Genomic DNA, 20,607 nt, shown 5'->3' with positions numbered 1-20,607 from the left:
TCTGCCAAGGCCTCAGAGCTTCCACATGACATAACATCATGACATGTTGCAGTGCTATGTGATGCATTCATGTTCTTTCCATCTTGAGGGCTGCTGTAATATTTTATGCTTATTTTTATCAACCAGATATTTTGTCTGAAGCTCTCGGAAGCCAGTGTGTTCTGTGTTGCTGTTTTGACAGTAAAAAAGTGGTCTTTAAAAACTAGCTTGGATTTCATTGTCTATAATATTGCCCAGTTTAATTTCTCACTAGAATACAGTGTTTTAGGACATTGTTGAAGGTGTAAGAGTCCCACCCATTTGAAAAGAAAGCCATTCCTTTCTTCTTTCCTCAGTAACTGATGGTAAGAAACAGGAAACCATTAAGGAGGTTTTTATTTGGTTGATTTTTTGTTTGTTGATTAGCTTGTTAACAATTAAAAGACAGAGGATGCAGTTTGAGATCAGATTCTTTCCGAAGTCTCTGTTTTGCTTTTTTTTTCTTGTCTATAATTATTTGAACTTACTTCATAAGGAAATTTGGTGAGCTATCGAGTTGATTTCTCATTGGCCATTTTAACTATCAGGGTATGTATTTCTTGCAAATGCTACATTGCTCTCCTTAGCCTTACTTGAGGCACACCTTTAACATCTGGTAATATACTGAAATGGTGCTGAATGGAACTAATTAGAAGAAGAACACAAGGTGTATTATGATTAGAAAGCATATTGCTACTGACCCAGGAAGGAGAAATCTCATCTTCATTTAAGATTTACACTTTGGGTCAGTCAGCTGGTGTCACGTTCACTAACCAAGCTGTTAAAAATTATGCCAGTATTTTTAAAGGGTATTTCTTGTTACCTTTTTATTTGAAATATGCTCTCTTATTTCTCAGATTTCGCCGCCAACTTTCTGAACCCTGTAATTCCTTTCCTCCTTTGCCAACAATGCCAAGGGAAGGACGTCCCATGTACCAACGGCAGATGTCTGAGCCAAACATCCCCTTCCCACCTCAAGGCTTTAAGCAGGAGTACCACGACCCCGTGTATGAACACAACACCATGGTTGGTGGTGCAGCCAGCCAAAGCTTCCCCCCTCCTCTGATGATTAAACAGGAGCCCAGAGATTTTGCATATGACTCAGGTAGGCCTGTGCTTTAAGTAACATTTATGATATCTTTTCACTTGCTTGTCACTTTCATTAGTGTTGGCTGCAGATTTGGTGGCTCCTGACCGTTTTTTGGTGGAAACTTTCTGATTTATTCCTTCTTTGAATCTTTCTCTTTATGTGATGTGTTGGACTGTCAAACCATTTTGGCATGGGTCGATGGTTGAAATAGTGTCTAGAAATGAACCCTGTTTGAAGAAAAGTACAATTTGTAAAATTAAGCTCTCCTATCTCAGGCCAGGAGAGTAACAGGGTTGTTCTTTTCTAAATCCTGGGCTTTTTTTCCCCCATTTGTTCCTGTGGCATTATTTAATGACAATATTTACAGAAAGTAATATTCTGTACTAACTTATTGCTTATTAACTATTTTTTCTTTATTGGAATGGCAGGATTCCAAGGGTTCATAAATAAGAATTTTTCCATATTGGACAAAGAATAGCAAAAATAGCAAGAACAGAGCTTAACTGTCGTCTCACTGAGCCAGAAAGGCCCTGCTAAGTAGTATGTCAAAATGGAAAATTGGGGTTACCTGGAAATAAAGAACATTTTCATCTATTATTTATGTTACCAAAAACTTTGCCAATATTCAACCTTGAGAACTCAGAAAAATCACTTAATCTGTGTTCATTTTATTTTACAAAATGAATTACATCCCAAATACACTTACAAAATAAATCGTCTTACATTCAAACAAAATGAAATTTTTTACAAAATGAATACATTTTGAATTGTCTTACAATTCAAAATCAAGACACCTGCCTTTCAGAAATCTTGGGAATTTTGAAAAATAGTATGAAATAAAAGCTAATGCTTCTAAGAAGGGCACCAGGCAAAAAAAAATTGCTAACATTATTGTAAGCATGATCAATAGATGGTTGTAGACTTAAAAATATTTGAAAGCAAAGTGACTTCCTTTCATGTGGATACAAAGTTATGGATATTCTTTATGAAGGAACAATTGCTTCTCTAGGCATAACTCTGCTGAGTTTTTCTATCAGTTCCACTTGATGAAGGAAAACTGTCTCCTGATCTTGTTTCCTTGTCTTCAGTTAACTTGGATAAAGTTACCTGTTTTATTATAAACTGATCTTAAAGCTCAGCAAGAAGGAGCCCTACTGAGAGCCTTCTTCTGGCCATCCTTTCTCATTGGACAGCAAGTTCAGAGAACTAAGAGGAATTTATGCTGAGAGACTCTGACTCCTTCTAGAAGGTACACTAGCTACCCAGGACCCATGCCTTCCCTGCCCAGTCAGCCCTGAGTCTACTTCCAGGACCGGAGGAAGTTCATCCCAGGCCTGGTTTTCCAGGCAGAGCACATTGCTCTTGTGTGTACCTCCAAAGAGGTGGCCAAGGATGAGGATGAGGACGGAGCTTGGTTGTACCCATAGGTTTGGTGTGTGAGGAGCCTGTGGTATGGAGCAGTGTGGGCTTGAGGGGTATAGGAAGTGAGGCAGGAATGGGGTGGGCTGGGGTCTGAAGACTGAAAACTGGGTCCATACCATTTTCTCTTTCAGTTCTCATGCTAGAAATTCCCCCAAAGTCTAGGTTTAACCTGGCCTTCCAAGTTGAAGTTTGTTGGACTGACTCATAGTTTTAAAAGTTTTTTTTAAAGGTGTTTTTGATATGGACCATTTAAAAATTCTCTATTGAATTTGTTACAGGATTGCTTTTGTTTCATGTTTTGGTTTCTTGGCTACTGGGCATCTGGAATCTTAGTTCCCCAACCAGAGATCACTCCTGCACCCCTTGCACCAAAAGGCAAAGTCTTAACCATTGGACACCAGGGAAATCCCCCTATAGTTCTAAAAAGTTAAACATATAGTGTGGGGGACTATATTTGAATGCTTGTCCCAGACCCTGTAATTTCAAGACCATCCTAAAATGTACCATAGTGGTTATGGTTTAGAACCTTTTATATTTGTCCATGATTTATGTACATAATTAAGAACCCTGCACTACCATGGGCTTTATTATAGATAAGATTCATTTTTTATGTAAATTTCTAATCCTGTTAACTGATATTATCCTGATTCTCCCTCCAAACCTCATTTTAACTTGCTACACAGTTTCTTGAACTCACTGTGATTTCAAGAAACTTCACATGTAAATCATTTAAACTAGCCCAAATAATTGGTTCAGAAGCAATTTCAGGGCATAACATTTTTAGAAATTTCTTCATGTTTTCTAGAAATGATTTTATATCTCAGAAAGATTATAATTGGAATCATTTTCTTGATTCTTTGGTTTTCCATATATTTATATTATTATATGTAAATATGCATACATTTATATTAATATAACATTCTTCTTATATTTATATCATATATAAAATTATATATAACATGGTATTGAGAATGTGTAACTTTTCTTAAGAAGATGTGAACCAAATAAAAAGATTTAAGTAATCCAATGAGGGCAAAAAAAAAAAAAAGAACTGATACTGTGAGGTTTAATTGCATTAGTTTTGGGCCATATGTAATGTAGAGTTCTAAGTCAGTTGCTGTCTGGCCCTCAGAGGCACAGATTCAGTTACTTAAAACCAAAAAAGGATAGTCCATCCTTTAGCTCAGCCTGCTATAATCAGATACATCAATTGGAAAGCTTAAACAGCAGACATTTAACTCTCACAGTTCTATAGGCTGAAAAGTCCAAGATCAAAACTGCCAGCAGATTCATTTCCTGATGAGTCTCCTCTTCTTGGCTTGCAGATTGCTACTTACTCACTGTGTCATCATGTAACAGAGAAAGACAGAGCTCTAGTCTCTCTTTCTCTTCTTGTAAAGATACTAATTCCACCCTGAGGGCCACACCCTCATGACCTGGTCTTATTCTAATTGCCTCTCAAAGTTCTCCTCTCCACATACCATCATGTTAAGCATTAAGGCTTCACAATGAATTCAGGGGACTTGATCATTCAGTCCATAAAAAGTTCCATATCCTATTTTAAAGGTACATAGGGCATCTTTTTTGTAAGTTAACATATACCTTGCAAATGACTTGTAGAATATTTGTTTAATATTTAAGAAGTTGTTAATGTATGTTACTTTCTCCCCTCTAAATTATATTTCAAGTTGTTAAAGTTGGACAGTAACTTTGAATTCTAATTTCAATATTGCCAATAAAATACAGTTCAGTTTTGCTTGAATAGTTAAATAGTAAAGTTACATCTTCTGAATGGATGTGGTCTAAAGAACTGTAGTAACTGTGTAACCAGCGCTGATGAAAAATTAACCTGTGCCTTTCAAAATGTGTTATACTGACTACCCAATTATTGCAATTAGGTTGACACATCTGCATATGTCCTTCATTGTGTCACAAGTATGATCTCCAGATATTTTGTTTCATTGTCTTTAGTTCTTTCATCCTTGCTGACAATTTATTAATCTTTTTTAGAAAATTTAATGTATTTATCACTGAATCATTGAGTGCTTATTTCACTTACTGATGTTGAACAAATAGCACATTAGAAAATACTTTATGTGATTTAAAGACAATGAGAGAAACATTTCATAATCCTTTTATTCAACATCTATGATCCACAGATTGTCCTTTAAGAAGGCCTCTAGAACTCTTCATTGCTTAATTCAATATAACATAAATGTTGTGAAAATAAAAGAAGCTTTGTAAGTGAAAAGGCAACATGATTATCCTCTAATAAAGCCTGACATTAATTATGACATGGGAAATGAAAGGTCTATTAGTCATAATTATAATTACAGGAATGCAATTTCAACTGCTGAGTATTTAAGCTAAAAATTACAAAATATTATGTTAGTAGAGTAGAAATTTTTATGAAGAGAAAGGGAAAAAGACTTAGATCAGAGGCCTCTGAAAAGATTAAAAACAATTGATATTTAGGGCCAATTTGATGAACCAGTACAATATGATCATGATTATAATATTAAGTTCTCAACAGTCCAGTATAATAATAGATGTGATTATCTATTATTGTTGTTTTCCTTCTCTGTTTCTCTAGCCTAATATCACTGCACAAAGCAGGGACACAGGCTTTTTGCTGGTTGGTTGGGTTTTACTGAATCCAATCTGATTTCTTCATTTTTTGCCCCTGTGGCCAAGTGACTCCATAAAAAGAATTGAATAAGCACTGTGTACTTCATATGGATACAGTGCTCTATTTAAATAAAATTGTGGCTGTTTTCCCGTTTTCATACTCGGAAATGAGGTTTTGCAGATTCTAAATGTCCAATGAGGTAAATATTTTAGATATTTGCAACAACATATTTGTTGGAATTTATGTGTTCATTGATTGGTCTTTTGTTTTGGTTTTGGATAGCTAAGGGTAGTATTTTTAGGAGAGTGGTGAACACATGAAACTAAAGTTTAACTCAAGAAAATATCAGCACAGAATGTTCATACATTTTGACCAGGTATTTTCACTGTCAGAAAATTCTTATGGAAGGGGAGACTCACATGATGAATATTTAGTGGTGGAGGAATACCATAGAGTAATTGGTAATGTTAGTTATGGCTCCCAATAGAAAATATTATCCAGTTATTAGCAGTCAAACTTTTAATAATATTGAGTAAAAAAATTATGCATGTCAAGTGTGGCTCAGGCAAAAATAAGACCCAGTATAGAAACACTGTAGCTCTATATATTCCATGATATTATAATCAGTATCTACTTTGTCTATAAAGTGCTTTGTCTTTTAATTGTGCTTAGTACAGCTTTTCTAATCAGACAGAGTAAGTATTTTTAAATTGTCAAGTATCAACCAATTTAGAGTTGAAGAAGAAAAGTGTCCAAGTTAATCACATCAGTCCTATAAGTAAAAAGAACACTAAGAAGGACATAGTCTCATTCATTTCAAACCTGGCTTTGTATTCCTTTGTTTCCAGGGCTGCCTTAGAGAGGGAGGAGAATGAATATGATACTTAGTCGGTTTCAGGTTCATCCCTGCACTGTGCTTGCAGCCCCATTATTTAATGCTGTTATGTTACTTTTCATTTGGGGGTGGTTACTAAAAATCTTAACCCAGTAGTTGATTGAAGAGGTGATACATTAATAAAGTGTTTTTAACATTCAGGGCCTATTCATTTACTTTCATTAATTTGAAAAGCTGCCTCACCACCATGTGGTGGAGCAGTTTTAGCCAGGAGTCGAGAATGAAGGGAAAGAACTTTCAGAGACATGAAGAAGGGTTTCTGAAATAAGAAAATGGGGGAAAGTGCACGCTTGTAGCTTTAGGAAGGAAGGAAGTAGTTCTAGAGGGTAGGGGAGAAAGCTGGGATCATGTTTTCTGAAGAAAATGTTTCTGTATTTTGTAATTGTGTTTTTTAGGGTCATTGCTTCTGGTACTGATGAGGCTTCTTTCAGTTTGGAGGCATGTCACATGTATGTGTTGGCAAACGCAGCATTATTTTCAATTGGGAAATTGATACAAATAGCTGTTTCATAGAATCATAAGTCTTTAAGCTCGTGAGAGCTCGGGGATCACCTCACTGAATTTCCTTCTTTAACACTCCATGTAGAGATAAAATGTCCAAGGCTCACTCAAATTAACTTACCAGCAGTTGCACAGTTCTTCTGTGAAACAGCCAAAACTAGAACTATGGTTTTCTTATTCTTAGTTAGTGTACAGTTCACAGTCTTTCTATATAATTGTCCAAAATAAAGTTCTTTAATTCATAGTTTGTTAGATGTATTATTTATTCTTTTCTCTAATTTTAGCCTGAATATTTGCATATGGTTTTAAAAAATTCTACATGATGCAGGGCAATGAAAGCATTTGCATTAAAACAGAAGTTATGCTTTTCCTAATTTGAAGGTATTCATTTCATGTTAGATGGTCCTCAAATTTTATTCTGATTGTTAGGTACTCACTGTTGTAAGATAGGAAAATATAAAACCTCAAATGATATTTTGGATTGAAATGTGTTCTGTCTCCTTTTTAAAACTACACCATAAACATTATCAAAATTTGAGATTGTCAGATAAATGACATTTCCTAATAGTTCTTCTGAAAAAGGATGAATGATAATTAGAAGGAAAAGTAACAAATCAGTGTCATAGCCAGCTCTAAAACTCTTTGATTATGTAAACTTTGAGTTTGTCTGAGCCTTCTTTCTTATTGCACTTCTCTCTTTGTTAAAACCACTTGATCGATTGATGGCTTAAAATACAAGAGCCATTTTCAAACTGGTGTCAGCTCAATCTGTTTTTCAGTAGAAAACTGCTAAAGAACTGCAATATGTAAAGTTTACATTTGGAAAAATAAGATGGGCCTTTTCTCACTTTCATTTTTAAATCCAAGCAGCCCTGTTTACGTTCTCCATATACTTCATCATCTGAGGACTTTAATGAAGGCCAGTAGACAAACCTTCACATTTAGAGAATAATTTACCTGTTCTTAGCATGTAGAAAAATTACATGTAGGCAGAGAAATGATAAAATAAATGCAAAATATTTAGCTCATATTAAATATGTTAAAAACTAGAAATGTGTTTAACTTTCAACTGTCAGAACTAAATATATCTGGTACTCACAGAGGCCTAAGCTGGCACTTCAGTCATCAGAGTTAAATAGTCTTGGGTTTCTGAAATCGTGAGAGAAAATTTTTATGTTGTAAATGTTATTCTGTGTTTTGCTGTGTTGATGATAGCAAAGAAAATAGTGAAGTAATTTCTAACACTGCTCTTAGTGAGCATTCTTGGAATTTTCCTTGTAAAATTTAGAATATGGTTTTAAATTTATGGGATGAAATCAATAGCTAGTAAAGCAAGAAAAAGATAATTATTTTCCGTAGCCACATAGAAATATGAGTAAATAGTGCTTTGTTGGGTTGAAGATGATTTGTCAGGGCCTCATCAACTGGTTCGACTTGCTCAAAATTAAAAACAGACAATTCAGAAGGCTAAATTTACTCAGTAGTTTATTTCTAAATTATTACTATTATGATTGCTACAACTACTACACTACTATTACTGTAGTAATATCTCAGGAATTCTGTCATCAGGATATCTTTTTTTTTTTTTTAATGATTCCTTATTGTTTACTTCTTAAAAGGAGATATGTATTTTAGGGAAGTTGACCTCATATATGTTTTATAATAAATATTCTTACATGCTTAATGAACAATTGGTTCATACGTAGGTAAACAACCAAAAATACTGTTCAAGAAATAACAAGGAGGGGAGTGAAGGCCAAAGAAAACTGTTGAAAATGCTAATTAGATTTAGATGGAACAGTGAGAATAGAGGTAAGGACTGCTGATACTTATTTTACACTTTCAGGTCTGCCACAAAGCTTTGTCATTTCCAAAATGGAAGGCCTCAAGACTGATAATTATAATTTTAATTTTTAAAAATTTGAAATATTACATTTGTAAATATTCAGCTTTACTTCATCATTTTTACTTACATATCTTTGAACCACCATGAAAACTAGTTCTAGATACTGAAGTATTTTTTAAGCCTTGAAAAAAGAATATTATTCAAGAATTATTGACTCTTCAGTAGTCTTGTTCTGTTCTGTATTTTCTGTGGATGACATGTTGTAGGTTTCCTTATCACCTCTCCTCCTGGCTATGTCTAGTATTCTAATTTTAGTTCATAGTTAAACATGGTGGTAGCTTTATTTATTTTCTATCATTTTATTTGGCAGATATTATAAATTAGAAGATAAATATTAAATTATTATAACATCATATAGCAAATCTTACACACACTTAAAACCAAAGACCATGCATTTTTCAAGTTTCTTCTCATTCCTTCTTCTGTAGGCATAGTGAAGATTCCTTGAGAAATCAGTTAAAGGTCTATTCAGGGATTGTTGATTGCAACCATTTCGCAAAATGGCTTCAGGTCACTGGAAGAAAGAAGTATTTTCTTTCCTCCAGAGTTAAGGACCAAGTTACAGATGGCTGATAAAACCCATGATATGTTTCAACAGTATTTGGTAGTGGACTGAGTCTTTACAAATCGTTCCCATAATTGCTCATAAATAGCTTTTTTCCCTCCTAAAAACTCTAGATATTTTTAAGTATTACCATCTTTAGTAATTTCCAGTGTAGTGATGATTATGTTTCCATGAACTTTGGCTTTTTGTACCTGATATTTAACACTCCCAAAGGCCAAGCCTTGGCCCTACTCCATGACAGAGCATCGTTTGCTTATGGTCACATTTTCTCCTGAAATAAGGCAACCGATTTTTTTTTCCCTCTTAACATTAAAATTGTCACTCAAAGAACTGGAAAATCACTTGGGAATTTAAAGGAATGAGTTATTGGATCGTTCAGAAAATGGTAACATCTTACCTGTTTCTCTGACATCCAAAGATAATTTTCTTTTATTCAGCCAGTAATTTGTGGATTAGTAGGTCATGTAATCTCTGATTTTTATGTGCTTCAAATGTGAAAAGTGATGGTGGTGTCTTCCTAATTGATCTTATTATAATAGAGGTCATGGATTGGCCTCACAACTTAACATTGCCTTTTTTTGCTTATCAGATCTCATATGAGTTTTCCTATTTCAGTTCTGAGTGAAAACAGCAAATCTCTCCAAGATTTGGTCCACTCTGTCAGTTTTTCTAAGAAATACTTCAGTATGCTCTAAATCTACAGTTACAGTAAGTGGCATTGGCTAGTGATTTGATTTGAGAATTGAGACCATGGTCTGGATTTACTCTTTATGCATTAACACAGGTCAAATGGACAGGGACTGCATTTTAAGTCAGTAATGGAAGGCTGAAGGCTGTTTTAAACCAATCATATCAGTTTTACCCATGACTGATTGATCCCTAGAGGCAGAGCCCTGTAAGCATTTCTCTTACATGAATGGACTCTATAGAGCCTGGAGTTTCATTCATAAAATGGAGACTGAAAGGAAAAACATACAGACACACACACACACACATACACACTCTGACTCTCTGGAATGTCCATTTATACAGAGCTGAAGGGTGTAGTGTTCCATCAGCTGCTGCTTTTGCCAGTTGACTGGAAGTAATGATTAATGCTCATTGGTCCTGCCTGCATGTAACCTGACACTATTTATGGCCGTGCAGTGTTCATAATGTATAGTGAAGGGAGAATACAACATTCTCAAATCAGAAACATAAACAGGAACTGGTGGGTCTGAATTCCATTCAAATATGTCATTTCAGCCACACAGTGTTTGTCTAACTTGGATTTTACAGGCAGGAAAGGGGGAAGGGAGGGATAGTTGGCTTGTGAGTTGTACTAGCATGAAAAAAGGGAATTAGAATGGGGAGGGGAGTATAGTTTTTTAGGGTGGGATTTTAGTTTCTTTTTAAAGAAAAGGACCACGATGCTTAGGCCCAGAAATGCTTATTCCAAGTGGGTGAAATGAATATACAACTATTTTCATGTGTGCAACTTAAGATTTGCAATTAAATGAAACAGTTTAAGGATGTACATTTGAATCTCTCCCTGTGTTTGTGCTTCATAAAAGTGAATAAAAGAGGGAAGATAAATTTTTTTTTTACGAGTGTATATATCTGAGTATATATTTTTAAGTTTAGAATATTGTTATAGAATTTTGTATACTCTATCCTTTAGTGACTTAACTATTTAACAGTTTAGAGAAAAAGGAGACTTTACATTTCATAAAATATTTTTACCTAACATGTGTATAACTTAATGGAAATCTTTTCAAGGAATTTTTGTCAAATTAAATAGCTGACTATTGTTGTTATCCTGTATGTGCTTTATCTGTTGAATCTAATACAGTCTTGAAAATTTTGCAAAGACAGCTATTCAAAGGCACATGTGAAACAGAGCAAGGCAAAACTAAAAGAATGACATGCATGTGTCATTGTGATGTATTTACTCTTCTCTGAAGTTTTGAAAAGCATCCTTAAATGTTCCATTCTGCTAACCCTTCCACTCAGTGTAGGCGCTCACAGTTCACTGTTTTCATTCACTTGTTTTTATTATTCTTAGTGTTAAAAAATAAAACCACCCACTTTGTATGACACTGGGAACATTATCCTGAATGCTGGACCTGTTAGCTAGTTACTCCTGGTGTCATTTTGAGCGGGTGCTGTTACCTCTTTTGTCCTCAGCTGCATCATTCATAGAAAGGGACAAATGATCCCTATACCTTTCGTGTTTTTGTGCTTCAGTCCATGGGGACGTTAGACATGACTGAGAGACTGAACAGAACTGAAGGATGCAATATGACTAAGCTTGTAAATTTTAAAGTATTAAGGGTCCAGGCAATTAAAATAAGGATTTCTATTGGTATGATTTTTATCTTCTAGAGATTTCCTCAAAGACTGTTGCTAGTTCTTGACTGAAATGCCACCGTTATATCTAACGTTTGCAAATACACTTTGGTGCTAAAGGATAAGACTGAATAGGGATAGATGTTCTTGTGTTAAAACAATCATGTTGTGTATGGTCAATAAGATACTGTCGTATTAGGATGTTTCTAATGGAGTGAAACAATCCTACTCAACTTATTACTAGGACTACCCGTGTTCAAAGCAAGTAGATGAAGTCATCTGAATGTTGTGGTGATCCAAGGAGAAATGAAAATGAGAGGACAATTCATGGTGTATTTGTTTCAGATCACGTGGATTCCAGAAAGGGAACAATTCAGTATTGAAGCTCATCATAAAAAGTTCCCCCACCTCAGAAATTTTTTTGTGGCTTGTTTGGGCAACGAATGGTATCTTTTCTTTTAAACTTCAGCTAGTTGTCAGAGTACAGTAATATCTAATATTAATAGTCAAGGTTAAAATTGTGCTTATTTTATGTAACTGTATTTCCTATCATTTCAGCTTTATTTTCAACTCTTAACAACGAAACCTCCACAGGCTTGTAAAACTTGTAAAACAGTGAGCCGACTAGATCACAATAAGCCAATCCTGTTTGAATATGGTTGCTGTTTGTGTAGGATATTGTCTTCACCCTAAAAACAGATGCTTCCAAGAGGAGTTTGTGGTAAAAGTCTGTGCTGTTTAGATTATTATGTTGTTGTTCAGTCACTCAGTCATGTCCTACTCTTTGCGACCCCATGGACTACAGCACGCCAGGCTTCCCTGTCCTTTAGTTCTTTTAGATTATGTAGCCTTTAAGTTTTAAAAGCTCTGACTGCAGATAACTGCTTTATGCTTCTTTTTTTCTTTTTTAAAGCTTTGCAAACACTATTCTGGGCATACAAAGACTGACATAGTTCTCTTTCTGTCCTTAAAGTATGTCATCAGTAGATTCAATACATCTGAACTGTGACAAAAGAAATATCTCTGCAGATTTTACATTATTTATTTTTGCAGTTTCCTAAAATCCTAATGACACATTTCCCATCTAAATGTGAATGAAGTAAAACTCCAGCTTTTCTGCCTTCTTCACATGAGTTTCAATGACCAAGTTGTTACATTCACATAGAGATTTTGTGAGTGACAACAGATACCTCTTATAAAACTTGACTTTTTTGCCATCACACTTGACTTCGCACACTTTAATTCAAACATACTAATACTGGGCCTTATTTTTAGAACTAATTATTTTCAGGTTAGTTCCATAATAGAGAGATTCTATTGGTGTAAAAAAAAATTCTCACATTAGCATCTTTTTCAGGGAACTTCATAAAATACGTTTTCTTGATCAGCTATACAAAAATCTATTCATGTGACAAGTGGATATGCAGAGTCAAAGGATGATACACTAGTATGTATGTGAATAGTTTTGCTTTTAAATACATCCTTATGAAGTTTATGTTATTTATGTACCCTGGAAAACCTTTGGATTTTAAATGTTAAACTGTGAGTTTGCCAGGAAATGAGTAGAAAAAAAATTAAATTTAAGACAGACAAAACATAGGCAAGATCTGTCATAATACTCATGTTTCTTGAATGAAATTGATGTCATTAGTTCTTGGTACAGCTCAATATTTTTTTGGTAAGTGTTTTTGCAAAACTTATTTAAACTCCTATGTTTATACTGAAATACGTACACACACAAACATTTCTCACCAAGTACCTGTTAATTTCTGATGTATGTCAACACAGTCATTTTGGCCCTGGGCTTTTAATGTTCCAAATTTTCCACCATCATCATTATACATTAAACAAATTTAGGTGGACTTGATTTTCTCACATCACCTTCTCAAGGAATTAGTTAAGTGTGTAATCAATCCATCCCTGCCTTGCACACTGATATGAAAGTAAAAATCACATTAAAATACAATATCCAATGTATTCCTATTTTACTGGGATTTCTCATTTACTCTTAGAGATTTGAATGCTTAATTAAGTTATCACTGAGGTTATTTTTTTCAGGATTTAACTACAAGCATCAAATGAAAGCGAGGTGCTATCTCCTCTTAATTAGAATTTGCAATCTGGAGTGTTTTCAGGTTTGTACACTATTTTATAACAAACAGTTTCAACACATTATAGGGATGACTTCACTTTCACTTTTCACTTTCGTGCATTGGAGAAGGAAATGGCAACCCATTCCAGTGTTCTTGCCTGGAGAATCCCAGGGACGGTGGAGCCTCGTGTGGGCTGCCGTCTATGGGGTCACACAGAGTCAGACACGACTGAAGCGACTTAGCAACAGCATGCAAATGTGGCAGATAGTTCCTCTCTGATCTCACCTGTTCAGCTCCTAGAAACTTTAGGCAAACCGTGCCCTAAAGAGGAACCTTCATTCTGTACTACAGGGTAGTACTTAGGCAAACCAGAAAAGTACCTGGCAAATGCAGTACTGTAGTTTGTAGGCAGATTTTTGGTAAAGCTTCCCAAATCAGTATTACATTTCCCAATACAGCTGTAAATGCAGGTCAAGAAACAGAAACTGAGTTTTTAGTTTCATACCTTCATATCTTTATTTAAAGGAAATTTTAACAGTATTACTAAAGGTGAAGATTAATCAAATCAGGTAGTTTAGGGTGTTAGTTTACTCTTAACTTTCCCCCACAGTGATTAGGGCATTAAAATAACAACAGTGTTTTGCTGCTTTGAGTTTTTGCAGCATATTAGATCAGCTTTCATCACCATGAACTCATCTGTGACAAATTATGAGCAGTTTAGTTTCTGCAAGCTGATTTGGCTGTGTCTTTATGACATGCTCCTTGATCCATAAGTTTCCAAAAAAAAAAAAATCCTTTATCCTAAATTAAATATACATGATTCAATTTACAGACTGAATTAAAAATTTTTAAAACGAAAGTCCAAATATAGCAACAAATATTGGGGGATAATACTGTAAAAAGGAAGCTCAAAAGAAGTACCTCTAAATATTTTGAAAATATAATGGAGCATCTCACTTAAACCTTATACATCATAAATTTATAATGAATTTAAAATCAATATTTTAAATATCACAGGTTAATATATTTATGAAGAATATTACTGAGTAAGCATATGAATAAACAATGTCAGTCATCTCTGTAGATACCTTATACAAGAATAGAAAATTAAGATACAGAAATAATTTTGATGCATAATTACTTTTTGTTGTAAGTACTATGGTTCACACATTTTAAATACTTGTGAGATTCACTTAAAAATAGATTCTGTTAATAATATGTACCTTGTATTGAATTCTTAGTGTTCTCAGAAACTGGGCATAATGTTGCTGCTGCTGCTGCTGCTAAGTCACTTCAGTCGTGTCCGACTCTGTGTGACCGCACAGACGGAAGCCCACCAGGCTCCCCCGTCCCTGGGATTCTCCAGGCAAGAACACTGGAGTGGGTTGCCATTTCCTTCTCCAATGTGTGAAAGTGAAAGTGAAGTCGCTCAGTCGTGTCCGACCCCTAGCGACCCCACGGACTGCAGCCTACCAGGCTCCTCCATCCATGGGATTTTCTAGGCAATAGTACTGGAGTGGCTTGCCATTGCCTTCTCTGGGGCATAATGTTACCCATGGTTTATTCCATATGGTCTTATCTTTGAAGGAAATCACTGTGATTCCCATTTTACAGATGTGGAGGTTGAGAGAAATGTTAAATAACTAACAAAATGTTTTGTTCCCACAAAATGTCAGAACTGAGATTTCAAAACCAGGTCTCTTAGATGACAAGGTATATTTTGGTAAACACTGCCATACTAATGATCCTAAGACTATAATTATGGATGCATATTAAGACAGTGTAAATATGCAGTAGTCTTAACATTTGTGCATAGGCTAAACTGCAGCTTATGACTGTCACTGAATTATGGAAGTTTTATTTCATGAATAAACATAAATGAATATGTATGAAATGCCTCCATTCCCTGCTACAAAACATTTGCCTTTGAAGTCACCACTTGGCTAGTTTGGATCTGAGTTGAGCATTTAGCAAAAGTTAAAATGTAATGCCAAACTTCATTGGTTGGATTTTTTATTAGATAAGGTAGAAATGAAAGCAGCAGGCAATTTAATTAGCAGTAATTTTTCTGGGCAAGTCATTACTTTGATGAACTTCAGAGCAATGTTTATGGCTCCTAATTAACCATGTTAGTCATTTGATTGAATAATCACTTTGGAAATGTTTCTACAATTTGATTAGAGTCTGACCCACTCTGATGGTCATAAATTAACTGATATCACTTTAGGATAACATGACTTTAGTTACTTTAGGGAAATAAACTCCTGTTAACCATATTTTTTTCAGGCTTCTCTTTTCTGTATAAAGGATGCTGAATTTAAAGACAGACTGCATTTAGACAATGCAGCCAAGTGTCTCAATTTCAAGAGCTAGATGTTAATCGTATTTACTCTGAAGTGTAATAAATAGTATAAGAACTGACATAAACACAAATATATTCTCATATATGCATTTTTTTTTCTAAATTGCTGTTTGGTGCTTTTTTTTTAGAACTTAGATCGTAAGTTGAGCCTTTGGAAATATAATGGAAGCCTGGCATCAGGTGTATTTTATGTCATTAATTTATGGTGGATTTTATATTAGTATACTTTAAACATCATAGATTAATAAAGAGAATTTATGAAGAATATTAAAGCACAGCAGAAAACAATAAATCGTCCAGTTCGGTAAATACCTGAGTGTTAGTGAAATTACCCATCGAGTCCTATCTTTTATGTCCAATGTCTAGTTTTCCAGAATTATGCTTAATTTGTGTGATGTTGGAGTACTTTTACAAACTGGCCCTTCAGCTTTCTCAGAAATGCTTGAACTTCTTTTGTCCCCCTCTGGGGAGAAAGGGCTACATTTAGTCCCACTTATATATAATAGAGTTTAACCTGTACATTTTCTAGCTGCCTCCAGAGCCAGCCAGCTGTTTTGACAGCCACACTCCAGCTGTGCAGCAGTCAGTAAAAGTATTTTGTGGCAGGGTGTCAACTTCAGTTCAACAAAATGCTTGCCTCTAAGCAGCTGCTGAGCTGATGGCAGAGTCATTAACACAGTCCCTTCCAGGCCCAGCTGCATGAGGGACCTTATGCCTTGGCAATAAATCAAAATAACATTAAACATTAATTTGAAGTACCATTGGTTAAGAAGTTGGGATAAAATGGATTGCTAATTATTTGGTGACCCAGAAGATCAGCTCCATTGCAACCCTATTATAAGCACTGATATCAGAAAACAAGGTTTAACCCTACCTTTTATAGGGTTGGAACTATAAACTGCATAATACTTTAAAGAAAGCGCAGCACAATAAAATGTTTGAAAATGAGTTTGACCCTGTTTTCAGCTTATAAACTGTTGATTGCTAGATGCTTTTCAATGTTATTGCTATTAGGGATCGCCATTAAGATGTTTTTGACTAAAATCTTATAATGTATGCTTTTTTTCTGTGAAATGATATCTCATAGTTTGGTTGACATTTATCACCAGGCGAATTTTTAGAAAATCAGATAGACTTTCAAAATGGAACATTCTGGACCAAAAAAGAATGACATCTGGGCTAAATAATGGTCATTATCTATTATAGCATGAAAGTTTATAGACTGATAAGAGCCTTTAGATTCCAATTCACTTAAATGCTATTACTTGTTCAGAAGTTATATGATTACTACAAGGGGTGGAAAGGAGGTTGTATTCTTATATTAAACAGCAACCTTGTCATATATATTTTAAACAGCTAATTTTGTATGTGCTTAGTCACTCAGTTGTGTCCGACTCTTTGCGACCCCATGGACTCTAGCCCGCCAGGCTCCTCTGTCCATGGGGATTCTCCAGGTAAGAATTCTGGAGTGGGTTGCCATGCCCTTCTCCAGGGGATCTTCCCAACCCAGGGATAGAACTCAGGTCTCCCGCATTGCAGGCAGAGCCACCAGGGAAGCCCTTTTATATTTTTGTATATGTTTATTTTTGTAGATGTTGCTTTAAAATCTTTAGTAATACCTACAGAAGATAGAATCAATGTAATCATGTTTATGCATTTCTATGGAAACTGTGTATGTTATATTCAGATTTGGACCCAGGTTTTAGGTACCTAAAACTTATAAAATATGGAACCTGAAAGAAAAAGTAAATGAAATAGCATATACAAAATGAGGCTTAAGGTCTCAGCAGCACTTTTGGAAGTGGAGGGTCTTGACGTTGAAACTTCAGTCTTCACCGTGAATTGACCTCTGGTTATGTGAGTGAACTTCCAAATTCAGAGTCAAAGAAGAGCAGACTCAGATAATATGTGACTCAGTCCTCTATTTTATATAAACTTAGAAAATGGCTTATCTAAAGCCATATAGCTTTATTAGTAGTAAATGAAGGACCTGAATTTTTATCTTTGGTCTCTTAAATCTGCAGTTCTTTCCTTTTCCCCATATCTAGGCTGCTAAACACATTAGATACACAGACATCACTATGACTCAAGTTTAACCATTAACCAAGTTTTATTTTCTCAGGACTGGATTAAGTTGGTCATACAAGTAAGGCCTCGCTCTTAGGGTAGCAGTGGTGTTTGCTATTGGATTTCTGCTGTTGGGTTTGTTGCTGTTGGATTTCTCTTTCACTGGCTTTGAATATGGCCTGTGGGCTTAACAAAATGAAAAGTTAGTCTTGTTTTTGTCTGAAAAAAAAAAAAAATAGCTGTCATCTTACTAGGCTGAAGTAATTGTAAGAGACATAACAATTTTGTCTTTTCATCATGATTTCTAGCCAATGTTCATGAAATAAACTATGAATGAGTCTTTTATTGATCTTTGCTTTGGTTGCCACTGGGTAAACAAATTTATCTCATACATGTCCTGAAATGTCTTTTAACTCATGACGCTGTTTGTTTTGAGGATACCGTCACATTTACGTGCTGTTGCTTAGCCAACCTTTAGTTTAGTAAGGTAGGTGTGGGTAACACTTCGAATCCGCATGCCTGTTCAGGACCACAGTTCACCATGATATGGTTCTCATCCTTACGTCTCTTGTGCAGGCACCACCTGCAATGTTAACTATGTGTTGACAAGTTCCCCTCAGGAGACACGTGTCTGTTTCTGTTACTTTCCTATCTGCACTCTGTCCACTGATAACAACATGTTTTCAGCTCCAGACTTCTCTTTGACCGATGTTGTTTCCTCTTTCAGAAGTGCCTAGCTGCCACTCCATTTATATGAGGCAAGAAGGCTTCCTGACTCATCCCAGCAGAACAGAAGTTAAGTTTTCCATTATTGAAATTCTTGTAAATACTCATCAACTTAATCAGCTGTCCTCAGGATGCTGTCACATTATCATGACATAAGGGAAAAATCACTTAGGTCCACTGAACCATTGTTTTAAAACTTTTTGAAGTAAAAGGAAGATTTTTCGGGTCATGATCTCTTCTATTTTGTTAACATGAGTCATGTGCATATAAACAGCTGATAAGTGAATTTCTCTGTTCTTTTTTGCCAACAACCACATCCTTTTAAAATAGAACATGTGCTTTATAGATCACCCACCTTACTGCTATCTGCTGAAATGTATCTTCAAGGAATTTTCAGTTTTGCTTTAGAGAGCTAAGTCATTGTGTTGAAATAAAATGCAGTTGATTTAAATATATTCACATTTAAATATCCTGGATTTTACATTTTGGGGCAAGTAATTGTTAAGCCTCACATAAGAGGCTTAGAAAAGGTGTTTTTCTCATGGATGTGTTATAGTAACTTTGGTGAGAAAGTTTTGTTCTAATGGGCATGATATTTGCAAGGTAATGTATGAAAGTTCTTTTATCGGGATAGACTAACCTTTAAAGTAATTCCTGAATTATGTGCAGGGTCCTTGATGTCAACACTCTGTGTCTTCAGTGAAATGACTTGGATCCATCTTTCTAGGTTGAGTCTAACATTGGTTGTTTTGCATAAGTGACGTCAAAAGAAGTTAACCCCTGTGTTTAAAGGATAATAAAATGAGACAGTAAATCCAGAATATACGAAACCAAAATTTTGCACAAATGCAATTTAATTGTTGTTGTTGTTAATATTATGTACCTACCACAGAGACCAATACTTATGAGAAATAAAACTGACTAAATTATGTGAAATTTCCTCCTAGTAATTAAAGATAGCAGCAATTAAATGAAAGTCCAACAGTTAAGGATATTTGGGGGAGAAAATGGTTATAGAAAGCCATCAATTTATTTTGCATTTTTTCTAAGGATTTAGCAGTAAAAGAAAATTCTTTTTTTTCTTTTAATCTGACTTGTCTATTGAAGATGAAATCATGAGAAGGTTAATGCAGCTAAATATTTCTGTAAAGGAGTGAGGGGATAAACTGTATTTGTTTCAGTTCAACAGGGTCATAATGCAAGGTAAATGTCAGTAATTCTGATTTCCCTTTCATCTGTTTGAATAATGAAACGTGGAAGAAAACAAAAAAGAAGATAATTTGTTTTACATCACAGGTTTGCCAGTGTTTCCATGAGCATTATTGGGTTAGTAATAATATATATAGCTAACTTTCATATATTACCATGTGCCAATCACTGTTCTAAAGTTGCATATATTGAACCATTCAATCCTCACAACAGCCCTATAAGATAGGTGGTTTATTATCATTCCCATTTTATAGATGAGGACACTAGGCAGAGGTTAAATAATCTGTCCAAGGTCACAGAGTGGAAAAACGAAGTCCTCTTCTGCCTCTATTTTTGCATTCATGATTATATTTTGAATTGTTTGTGAGTTTTATTTCTGTCATGAATAAATGTATCCTATTTCCCCTCTACAGGCTGCATGTTTGAAAAGGGCCCCAGGCAGTTTTATGATGATACCTGTGTCGTCCCAGAGAAATTCGATGGTAGGTTTTTCATTGTGTGTCAAGTTTTGATTTCTGTAAGAGGCTGTGGAGAGATCACCCTCGCCTCTCCTGAAAACAGTCAACATCGCTACTTAAAGATTTTCATGCTCATCACTTACAGTGCACTCAAGTCTTGCTGAACTTTACCTCTTATAAATTCCCTTTCCTTTTCCCATTAAGAAGCTTTTCTCTTTTGTCCTATGAGAGATCCCATTTTTAAAGACAGACAGAGTATCATTCTTACCGAGCTTTATGCAGAATAGGAGAGGGCCCTTTCCATTGCCCGACTGAGCACATGCAGCTTGCTGTTTGAG

At 35.2% G+C, this 20,607-nt stretch overlaps 1 protein-coding gene across 1 annotated transcript in view; it reads left to right on the top strand.

The window, feature by feature from the left end:
* Window positions 1–20,607, top strand: part of ETV1 (ETS variant transcription factor 1) — a 97,480-nt gene that overhangs the window by 59,785 nt on the left and 17,088 nt on the right. The window contains exons 9-11 of the mRNA XM_055420513.2: window positions 876–1,123; window positions 18,604–18,672; window positions 20,225–20,293. Coding sequence (XP_055276488.1) covers window positions 876–1,123; window positions 18,604–18,672; window positions 20,225–20,293 — 386 coding nt within the window. The remainder of the gene's footprint in view (window positions 1–875; window positions 1,124–18,603; window positions 18,673–20,224; window positions 20,294–20,607) is intronic.

The sequence above is a fragment of the Moschus berezovskii genome, chromosome 3, assembly GCF_049115385.1.
Source record: "Moschus berezovskii isolate FMDL1 chromosome 3, NW_MosBer_1.0, whole genome shotgun sequence".
NCBI classification, from domain to species: domain Eukaryota; kingdom Metazoa; phylum Chordata; class Mammalia; order Artiodactyla; family Moschidae; genus Moschus; species Moschus berezovskii.
The sequence above is the reverse complement of the archived record's forward strand: the minus strand, read 5'-3'. Positions and strand labels throughout refer to the sequence as shown.